The sequence below is a fragment of the Phoenix dactylifera genome, chromosome 10 (assembly GCF_009389715.1).
Source record: "Phoenix dactylifera cultivar Barhee BC4 chromosome 10, palm_55x_up_171113_PBpolish2nd_filt_p, whole genome shotgun sequence".
Taxonomy (NCBI): Eukaryota; Viridiplantae; Streptophyta; class Magnoliopsida; order Arecales; family Arecaceae; genus Phoenix; species Phoenix dactylifera.
This window is the reverse complement of record NC_052401.1, coordinates 10,057,153-10,068,909: the sequence shown is the minus strand read 5'-3', so window position 1 is coordinate 10,068,909 and position 11,757 is coordinate 10,057,153. Positions and strand designations below refer to the sequence as shown.

The following is an 11,757-nucleotide window of genomic DNA, read 5'->3' as shown; positions in this document are numbered from 1 at the left end:
CATCTTTGTCTGCCATCGCACATTTCTATCAATCATTCCATCCAAATCCCGAGCAGTTTGGTCCTAACATTTTTGCAATTGCATTGTATTGCTTTTTTAGTAACTTCACATGATTTTCAATGTGTGGATTTCCTCTCGGTCCAAACCAAGAAACTTTTTTTCCATCATTCTCTCCAAATGCTGGTGAAATTCTAGCCTAAATGTGCCATTATCACCCTTCCAACCACCAGCATTTACTATCTCAATAAGGCACTCAACCAGCTTTGCATCTTCAGTCTTTGTCCAAATTCTTTTCAAGAAAGTAGTTTTGTCTGCCCTTGAGTTTGCTTTTTTATTTTCTTGAAAAAGTTATTCTTCCATCCTAAAAATTAGACAGAAAGAATAATATATTGCACACATTGGACACAAGTAATTGTACATATTTAATTGAATAAAAGAAGTGACAAATAAATCATTGAATATTATATAGCAAACATAACAGATAAAACAACAGCAAAATAGATGATGATATTACAAAAATAACAGAAAAAAATAATTCAAGTACAAACAGAAATTTCATTAAACATATTGGCTTATGCATTTCGACTATTCATCCATTGCTCGAACATATCATTCGTCAAATTCTTCCTGAAAGCAGCCCAAGCATCACTTGTCTCTACATAGGTTATTCTATCACTAACTTCTTTCTCTTGTGAGCTAGTGACATCCTCAACAACCTCGATGTCTATTGGGTCAATAGGCATTTCTTCTCTGATAAAGTTGTGAAGAAGACAACAAGCACTTATGATTCTACATTGGGTTTTTACAGAGTAAAATGACTTAGACCTTAGAATTGCCCATCTTCCTTTTAGCAACCCAAAGCACCTCTCTATAACATTCTTAGCCCGAGAGTGCTTCATGTTAAAGAACTCATGAGCATTTGTGGGTTGTTGACTCTGTCTCCACTCATTCAAATGGTATCTTTGTCCTCTATAAGGAGCCAAAAAGCCTTCAGCATTTGCGTATCCAGCATCACATAGATAATAGTAACCTGTATAATGTAAAATACGATACTTACTTTCAAAATAAGTAATGCATCATTTGGTATGAGAATTTGGCTATTCTATTTATCATTTTTTTACTTACCTTGGGGCACCTTTAAGCCATTTCTCCTCAATATGGCATCTCGAAGCACTCGAGAATCAGTAGGTGATCCCTCCCACCCAGGTAATACATAAATGAATTGCATGTCTCTAGTGCAAACACCAAGGACATTAGTAGCAATCTCACCCTTGTGGCTTCGATACCTAGGCTTGTCGACCTCCTCTAAATTGACCTTTATGTATGTTCCATCAAGTGCTCCGAGAAAGTTCTATATTTATAAGATAGTTTATTTAGTTTAGTAGTATAATTTAATTGATACAACTAAAAGTATTGGTAAAGAGTACCTTGAACCACTTCCACCTCTCATCTGTACAGTTCTCCGTCCCAGCTTCAGGTTTCCGTAACAACATGGAATGGAGACATAGTACAGAGTTGAGAACAGCATGAAATTGTCTACTTATTGTCTCGCTAGAACGGGCGACTTGTCTCTTAATTATCCTATTCTTCACATCATGTGAAATTATATGTAAAAATATGGCAACCATTTCCTCTATATCCATGTTTCTAGAGGATTTGAGTCTTCCTTGTGTTTTTAGTAAATGACATAATTTATGAAAGGCTCTCCTATCCATCCGTATATTTTCAACAGAGGCTAAGTCACTATCAAATACAATTTTACCCAAATTCATAGACCTTATGTACTGCCTACTAACTAAATCCATTTTCCATCTTAATCTCAAATTAGATTGATTCCTAAATATGAGGGTAGTAAGCAATTGTATGCTGAAGTATATGTGCTCCATCATTTTCATTCAAAAAAGTAAGACACCAAGTAACTGCAAATGCCTTGACCTTGGAAATCAAGCCATTACTGCAAACAATAATGCAAACAATTTAATTTTACATGGCAAGCTTTCTTTTAATCTCAAAAGAAAACCACATAAGAAACTTATCTATGAACTTATCTTTACCATGTCAAGCAAGACCAGAATAGAAATAGGTTATCCCATGGCACTTCATGGTCAAGGTGAAGGAAAGAATTTGTCCAGAAAGGGACAAATTCACTGGCATAGTACAATAACCAACAAGTAGCCATAGAGAAGAGGAAAAAAGGACCCGGACACAAATTCTCTAATAATACAGAACTATAATGAAACATTGACCACTTAAAAAAAATGCGGCTATGTAGTAAAGCATATATACCTACAAGTTTATATTCTTGTCGGCTTATTTCATGTCTTTAACTATTTACATCATTTTTTGACATGTTCAACTATTAGATGGAATAATAAATCAGTTCATATTTTATAAATGGACATCATCACAGTCAAGACAAGACTGGGAATTAAGTAGATCCCTTACAAAGATCTTATGAATCAAAGGTTAGCATAAATTGATTTTGAATGCAAAAAAGGAATAGATACACCATTTGGCTATGGATTTGTGAATTTAACTTAGGTGAGAGAAGATAGTTTAAGAACTACAGCATTGCTTAGTGCAAATGAACAAAGGCAATGACATTGGAAATCTAGAGAATTAGGAATTATTTAAATATGGATAAGATCAGTTCATACCATCCTGGCACACCTTAAGTTACAAAGAATTTGTCCAGAAAGGGACAAATTCATTGGCAAGGGCATTATGAGAAATTCACTCCATCTAACTAATAAAAATCTCATCCCACCATCTTCCCTTCGAGTACCCAAGCAACAACTGCAACATCACAGCACTGCAACCATTCAACCCCTCTGCAGGCTAGGAAACTCTCCACCTCCCTTCCATCAAGGGGGAAGACTCGTAGCCAGCTCGTGTTCCCGTTTTATATGGGGCCTTTGCTTCCTTTTGGTCAGGCAAGGAGCCTCCCTCTCCTCTCCCCCCTCCCCTCTGCAGGCCAGAAAACTCTCCACCTCCCTTCCATCAAGGGGGAGCTTCCTTTCTTTTTTACAGATCAATTCAGTCTAAAAAAAAAAAAAAGAACACGATGGAGGACAGAGAGTACATGCTTGAATCTTTGAGGCCTCTCGGATCCCCGCCGGAAGTCACCGCCGAACGCCTTCGGACTCCTTTTGCGCTCGCTGGAAAGGAGAGCAGAGAGTGGGAGAGAGCGGAGCAAAGATAGGGAGAGGTAACGACTCAAGATAAAAAATTGGTTGAGGGGTATTTTGGTCTATAATTTTCAACTTAGGATTACTGCCATGGGATGATCTTGGATTTCCGACCTCAAGGACGGGTATCCCATCATCGGGTTGGGGGGTGATTTGAGGACTGGAGGTGATTTAGGATCACCGCTACGTAGGATCACCGTGGTGCAACCAAACGTGGTGATCTCATCACCTCCACCCCTATCACCATTGATCCTAGGCCGATCACCCCATACCAAACGCCCCCTAAAAGATAGAAATTCATGCGTCCAAAGTTCAACCGCAGACCACCCTATTTCATGTGCCATGCAATCCCTACAAATTAGGAATTTCATCTTAATCTTTTTAGGAAGATTTGAGGGGCCATTTTTATAGAAAATATAGCCCCACGCCTCCTCTCTTCTCATGCCAATTTTTGGCCAAAAATAAAGAGGATAGGCATGAAGAATTTTGGGGATAAATCAAGGTGTCATTCTTCTTCAAAAAAGATAAGGTGGGTTCCTAAAATGTAGGGATTCTTCTTCTTATCCAATTCTGATTATTTGGACTCATAATCCTCATCAAATAAGGTCTTCTAATTGATTTGGGTCAAGCCCAATCTAATTGGGTCAAGTTCTATCACTTGGGTCAAGCTCATTCCACTTGGGTTGAACCTAATCTGATTAGGTCAAACCCTGATGTAGCTCAAATTGAATCCAATTCAATTTTGCTCAACCTAAGCCCAATTACTCAATCAAATTTAGTTCATTGGCAATCTAATTGCTAATTAATTCTTCAATGATTCAATAATTATTTTAATGCAACCTTTGCTTAGGGTATTTTGTTATTGAATTGACCGATGTACCTTTGGATGATTCTTAATCATCGATCAGTCATTTGATCAATCTAGAAACTTCTATGTATGTGACCCCATAGGTTCGAACTTAAGCCGGTAGCACAAGAACAACTTTCTGTACTAATCGAAATGACCATCTAGTAATGGCATCCGATGTCCGGATAGGCCGAATGATTGTAAAGCAACATTCAAGAGTCCTTGGACTATGGTTACCATATAATTCATCCCTATGGATCCAAATGCTTAGGACGACTTCAAAGTTCACTATCAACTCTTTAATCAGTTCATCCATAATGTGTTTCAATTTTACTAATCATGTGACTCCTCACAAGGATTATCCTGGCCAAGGTTTTGCTAAATTGAACACAAAGGCATTATCTTCTATCACCAAGAGGGATCAATTCCATCTTGACTCACACACCGACTTCGCAAGTATTTAACTGCATCTAGTAACCTTCCGTCACTAAATTAGAAACTCAGATAGTCCGGTACCAAAGTACAATGAGTTGCTTGCTAGTCATCATGGTGATCTTAGATCGGAGGGACACATATATCCATATCCACTCAGAACATCTCTTGACAGCAGAGCATTCTGAAACTGATCACGTTCAGTGAAATGTACTCCTACACTTCATCTATGTGGCATATCAGTATCTCTATACTTCTTGGTTCAGAGGACAACCAACGATATGGCACACAACGACCTATTCTTGATAATGCTATTATCCTAGTAATAGCATATCGTTTGATCGAACTGGTTTAAGGACTCATAGATAAATCCTCCTTTATCTCTTAAAAGAGTCCTAAGGACTTCATCACATCACAAGAGTTCAAAAAGATGTATAAAATTTATGCAATAAATAATGCCAAATAACCTTTTATTAATTCATTAATTCATATACAATTCAATCATCAACAAGCCGACGATTGACTTTTATGACACAATTCTCAACATAAAGACCAACCACTCCATCCTCAAAAGCTCCATCAAGTCTCAATCAGCTCATTAAGTAGCATTATCTATTTCTGTTTGTAAATTGCTTACTCCTTAATGTAACAAGTTTTAAGAGCTGAAACTTGGGAAAAGGTCCATCCAAACCTAGAATTGGATTATATTCATGTCGACGGGCTTGATTGGGGAATTTTAGTTGATTACTTATGAAAAACAACTAGGTTGATTGTGAGCCCATCTAAAACATTCAGGTTGTAATCTTGGAAAGATTATAGTAGAATTTCCAAGAAAGATTTTCTGGAGAGTGGACGTAGGTGCTGGGTTTGGCACTGAACTATTATGATTTTTTTATATTTATGTTGTCTTTGCTTGTTTTTATCTTATGCATTTACTTATCACTCATTATGCTTTGCATACTTAAAATTGAAATTAGTTTTACCTAAGAATTGCATAAGATTATAAAAAATCAACCCCCCCCCCCCCCCCCCCCTCTCTCGGGTTGTCATCTTGGGCAACAATAGCTGTCCATAAAATTAGCTTATCCCATGCATAACTATTCTGGTGAAAAGCTGCCATAAATGATTATAGGAGGAAGTCATTATTCATGATCATCTTCTTGTTTCTTCTAATAGACTAAAACACTCTCAACCAAAAGGTATTCAAAAAAAAAATAATTAAATGAAACTAGAGGTGACTTGTGCATGACAATTCCAACAAGCATAACAATTTGCCTTAACATTTACTTATTTATGGACAAGATACACTCTTAAAATAGCTATTATGTTGTGTACAAACTTCTCACCATCACAACTTATATAGTAATCCATTGGTAACAAGCCTTATGCTTTTGCAATAGATGTCAGAGAAAGTATCTACTTCTATGATAGAAGTAAAAGCCAATAGAAAGATAGATGGAATGGAAAAGTTTATAGATGAGAAAGAATAGATCAAAATTTGGGACTCAAAAGAGCATCCCACTCAAGTTGGGAACAAAGGCACAGAGGGGTATGAGACTCGCGAACAACCATGATTGATTCTTTTACAATAAAGAGAATTATTGCCAAATAGCTCAAAAGATGGAGCTATATGATTGTTAGGATCTTTTTCTATATAGAGGGACGATTCAAAGGGAACATTATAGTTTTACTAGAAAGAGATGAGCACTTCAATGAAAGACTCAATGTGTTTGTATTATAATACTAGAGAAGTAGCTTGTATTATGTGGATAGAAGTTTAGAAGGATCTATAGTTTTTCTACCACCAATAATCTCGTAATAAGTAATAAGATTCCTACTTATGTAGAAATAAAAAAAATACTTATATTTAAAAAATGACGCATTGTGGGTTTTGAGATCTATTACAAATTGGAGTCCTCTTATGAGCTAGGTAGAAAAGGTGAGCCATATCTTACCATGAGTTTCTTTGACATATTTATACAAAAAAAACTCAAATGATTGACCAATTTTTTTAGTCTAGAAAGCATCACTTCTTGCCTTGAAACTATTATTTAAAATTGCATTACCCTTCAGTTGATGCATGCATGGGACATATAAACTCAACTCAACTCAACTAAGCTTTAATCCCAAATTAGTTTGGGTCAGCTATATGATTCATTTTCCTCAATTCCATTTGGTTTACGGGCATACTTTTTGAAAGATGCAGCAATATCAGATTCTTTCTTACTACTTTGTTTTATGTGATTTTTAGTCTATTTCTAGTTCTCTTTCTTTCTATATGTACCAAATCACTTTTTTGCACCGATGCATCCCTCAACATGTTGTACATGGTTGGTTACCTTTACCTTTCTATAAAAGACTTCATTTCTTATTCTATTATTTTCTGTATTACCACACATCCATCTCAATATTCTTATTTTAGTCTCATTCATCTTGTGCATATGTTGTTTTCTAAGTATCCAATATTCTATATCATAAAATATAGCTAATAGGATAGTTGTTCTATAAAAATTTTTCAACTTGATAGTTATCTTACAATCACATAATATCCTTGATGCATTTTAACCATCTTGCCTTGATCTTATTGATAATATCTTCCTTAATCTCCAATTTTTTTATGAATAATTGATCCTAAATACCAAAAATGATCATTCTTAAGAAATTCATGCTTATCAATTTTCACTCTACCTTCATCTATATTTCTAATTTTAATAAAACTACATTCTATGTATTCTGTCTTGGTCCTACTTAATCTAAAATCTTTATATTCTAATGCACCTCTCCATAATTCTAATTTATTGTTAATTCCAATTTAAGTTTTATTTACTAAGACTATATCATTTGTAAATAGTGTGTGTCTTGAATATGCTTAGTAAGCTTGAAAAAAATAAAGACTTAAAGCAGATTCTTGGTGGTGTGCTAAACTTGTTGTCATTGGAAATTTGTTGGTATTACTACCGGTTATCCTCATACTAGTAAGCACTCCATTATATATGTCCATGATCATATTAATACAACCAGTAAAAACTCCTTTCTTTTCTAACACCCACTATAAGACTTCCTTAGGAACTCTTTCATAAATTTTCTCTAAATCAATAAAAATCATATAAAGATCTTGTCTCTTTTATTTATACATTTTCATTAACTTTCAAAAGAGAAAAGTAGCCTTTATAGTCCACCTTCCTAGCATAAAACTAATTGGTTCTTTGATATTTTTGTATCACACTTCAATTTATGCTCTATCACTGTAAGTTTTATAGCCATGAGTTTTGATGCCACGATAGTTAGAATAATTTTGAATGTCATCTTTATTCTTTTGAATTTGTACTATGGTGCTCTTCCTCCATTAATCAGGCATCTTCTTGGTCTTTAAAATCATTTTAAACAAATTACTTAACCAAGTTATTCCCACATCATTTAAGCACTTCCAAATCTTAATAGGGAATCCATCATATCCATCTGCTCTTCTTATTTTTATCATTGCATAGCCTTCTTTTATCTCAAATACTCTAATTCTACGTGTATACTTAACAATTCAAACCTCAATGAAACTAAAGTATAGCTTATCAAAATAACACTTTTATCTTTCTTTGATCTCATATTTCTTATGTAACAACCCAGGACCTCACCCAAAATGGCTAGCCGGAAGATATTATTTGAGTTCCTTGATCTTGTATAAGTACCCAAGATCTACCCAACGAATAACCGATGTGGGACTAAACACACGCCCGCACGGGTCCTCACATACTCCCCCCGTTCAAGCCCTGATGTCCTCGTCAGGCTAAGGATTCAAATCCATTCAAATCTAATCACAAGCACCACGATCAGTCAGCCCCAATGGATCTGTGCTGCAGTGTCCCCTAGTCCACATAGGTTATGGGCCGGGTCCGCTCTGATACCATTTGTAACAACCTAGGATCTTACCCAAAATGGCTAGCCGGAAGGTATTAGTTGGGCTCCTTGATCCTGTATAAGTACCCAAGATCTACCCAACGAATAACCGATGTGGGACTAAACAAACGCCCGCACAGGTCCTCACATACTTTCCTGGTTCAAGCCCACATCGGTTATTCGCTGGGTAGATCTTGGGTACTTATACAGGATCAAGGAACTCAAATAATATCTTCCGGCTAGCCATTTTGGGTGAGGTCCTGGGTTGTGACAGAGTGGTATCAGAGCTTAAGGTTAAGGTATCCTAGGGTTTAGGTTCAGATGAGTATTAGTGGAGAACTATGATAGGAAAAAAAAAACTATCAGAGACTTGGTTTATAATCACTTGAGATTGTAACAGGAATGATATTATAATCTAAGGTTTAAGACCACTAGGGACTGTGGCCTTAGTGGCATCAAAGTTTGAGATTTAAGATTATTAGAAATTGTGACAAATTGTAATCTGAGCATATGTTTAAGATCACTAGGGATCGTGACAAAAATATATCACAGCTTAAGGTTATGATCACTTGGGACATAATAATTAAATTCAGTGCTTACGGTGTGAGATACCTGGGCATTGTGATAAAATGTATGCACCGGATTTGGTTTTCGATGAGTGTGGAAGGAAAGTATAAATAGTCTTTGATCATGATAAGAGAGGTTTGACCTAAGATAAGTGTAGGTCAGCAATGACATATCGGTTATACCATGTTCAGATATTATTTAAATGATCTGGAAGTTCAAACTTGATATGAGTTTTGATGTGATCGTACTTTTGGTTTTGCTGCTAATTATTAAAGTGGGATTCGTACGTTGATTAGTATTGGAGTGAGCTAATAAGATTTTATAATATTGAAAAGAATGTTTTTCGAGGTTAAATCTGTATGTGGATTATATTTGGAATTGACATGTTTGAATATTGTAAGTTGGCGTATTTCTATTAGTGGATTAAATTCTTAAGGCCATATAGTATGCAAATTGGTGGAGTATTCTAATTATTTGAATTTCTATATTTGGATTGGGCTCCTGAATTTTTCTTATAATTGTTGGAGATTATTGGATATGTTAACTTGAACTCAAGTCTAAGTTTATGATCTAACCAGAAATCTTTGTCATTGTAAAATACAATATTGAGTAGAGATTTCGATTTTGAGATGCTTATGTGAGTTATTATGTGTAGCATTGATCATAGACATTAAGGATTTTGGTGAAGAAGGATTTGGAGGTTGATAGGGTTAATTCCTACTCATAGTGATATTGGCTCAACAGTTCTAACCCATTGAATTTGAAGTAAATTCTGTTGGAAGGAAATCAATGTAGATTTTCTAATTAAATTGCTAAGGGAATACAAGAATTACCTCCTTTAAATTAAACTTAGATATTTTGGATTCTAAGAAGGTTATGGAGATCACATAGTGACCTTAAAGTTGACTAAAGGATTGGGGGTTAGTTATGGTAAGTATACTCTATATAAATCTAGAACAAAAAGATCTAGAGGTTTTGCTCTAGTTCTACTTGAAAATTTAAAATTTGGATTTTCTTAGTCTCGATGCAAAGTGATACTTTGGTCAGAAATCATTTTGTGACTTTAGAGAATTTGATGAGTTAGATCAGAGTGCGCAGCGGAAGTGTAGTGGTTTGAGTTATTTTGAAACCGATTAGAAAAAAAAAAAGAAAAAAAAATAACAATGATAATACCTTGATCTGAAGGGTATTATTATGGAAGACTTGAGTTAGTTTTCTAGTAGAGGAGAATGTGGTTGATTCTTTGCCTACTGGAAGTAGTTATGGGCTCTCCTATTTTTGATAATTCTAAGAAGAATTTTGGGGCATCTCAAATTTAGCGTTAACGGATTGATAGCTCTGTGATTAAGCTTGGGCCTGGAATGATTTAACTCGACTCCTAGCTCTGACATTGTTAATATACCTATTTGAACAGGTTTGCGGTTTTCCTAGGATAAAGGTTGATCATTTAATCACAGGCAAAGTTAAGAAAAGAAAAATTATTATAGAATATTAAGAGCATTTGATACTAAAGATTTCTCCTATTTCTGTTAAGCCAATTTTGATCTCTATGTAGAATCAAGAGAAATTAATTTCTTTGGGATATAATTATGACATTTTAATCCAAGGTTGGAAGTTTGGAATTCTTTTGAAGGAGATCAAAAGGACTTACTACGTGTGGTAAATAAAAAGGATCAAGTTTTGAGATGCTGTGATTTTTGTATGTCAAAATCTTTTGAGTAGGTACTCCGAGAGGGAGACTATTTGAGATCTCAGGGATGATGTGGGAGAAAGAAAAGTACTGGGACCAGAGATAGTACAACAAACTGTGGATAAGATAAAGGTGATCAGAGAACGGCTCCTTATAGCTCAGAGTAGACAAAAGAGTTATGCTGACAATAGGAGAAGAGAACTGGAGTTTCAGGTTGGTGATCATGTTTTCTTGAAAGTATCTCCTACTAAAGGTGTGATGAGGTTCGGGGTTCGTGGCAAATTGAGCCCTAGGTATGTTGGTCCTTTCGAGATCCTGGACAGAGTTGAAGAAGTGGCATATCGTTCGGCCCTACCACCAACTTTATCAGGTGTACATAATGTATTCCATGTTTCAATGCTGAGAAAATATATTTCGGACCCGAACCATGTGGTAGATTTTGAGTAAAGGTGCAATGGAGCAATCACTCAGAAGGAGAGGCCACTTAGGAGCTCGAGGAAGGAATAAAAGCCAAACATCCTCAACTTTTTGGTATTCCAAGTACGTTAATTTTGCGGACGAAATATTTTTTTTAGGAGAGGAGAATGTGAAAACCCAGAAAAAAAAAGGGTTTGATGGGCCGGCCCGAAATGACCGGGCTCATTCCCCTTATTATGATCGTGCCCTAGGCACGATCATGGAAGGGAGGCATTAGAGGGGGGCGGCGGCGTTGGAGGGATCGATCGCCGGAGGAGACCGAGCGCCGGAGCCGAGAACCGGCCGACCGTGGAGGAAGCTTTAAAGCTCTTCCTCCCTTCAACGGAAATCTCCACAAATCGGGTGAAGAAGACCTCTCCCTCACGGAATTTCCTCCGCCAATTCCTCGCCGGACAGGTCGCCGGAGCACCCCATCGGGCTGAGGTAAGCGTAGCTCCTTTCCTTGCGCTTCATTTACTAGGATTAGGGCTATGTGGGTGGGGATTTGGCCGATGAGATCGTCGGAGAAGGATCCGAAACAGGGATACCCTGTTTCGGCTTCTCTTTTTCGGATCTTGCCATCGCCGCCGGCCGTCGGGTTGGCCAGGATCCATGGCGTTGGGGGTTGATCGAGTTTGTGGGAGGATTTGGGAGGGATTGCAGGTTGCTTGGAGATGGGGGATGGC

General features: G+C 36.6%; 1 protein-coding gene across 1 annotated transcript; it reads right to left on the bottom strand.

Moving 5' to 3' along the window:
• Window positions 1-572: 572 nt before the first annotated feature.
• LOC103698914 lies at window positions 573-1,643 on the bottom strand. The gene is made up of 4 exons (XM_008780961.2): window positions 1,428-1,643; window positions 1,126-1,351; window positions 865-1,030; window positions 573-750 (listed from the first exon to the last, which is right to left on the bottom strand). Exons 1-4 carry the CDS (start codon window positions 1,641-1,643, stop codon window positions 573-575), a joined length of 786 nt encoding a protein of 261 aa, XP_008779183.2.
• Between the last annotated feature and the right edge of the window lie 10,114 nt (window positions 1,644-11,757).

Excerpts from the sequence above, each read along its gene's own strand:
- LOC103698914 (XM_008780961.2), bottom strand. The coding sequence starts at position 1,643 with ATGGATATAGAGGAAATGGTTGCCATATTTTTACATATAATTTCACAT. Across the intron at positions 1,031-1,125 it reads TGGCTTAAAGGTGCCCCAAG|GTTACTATTATCTATGTGAT; the intron begins GTAAGTAAAAAA and ends TACATTATACAG. Across the intron at positions 751-864 it reads GCTAAGAATGTTATAGAGAG|AGAAGAAATGCCTATTGACC; the intron begins GTGCTTTGGGTT and ends CAACTTTATCAG.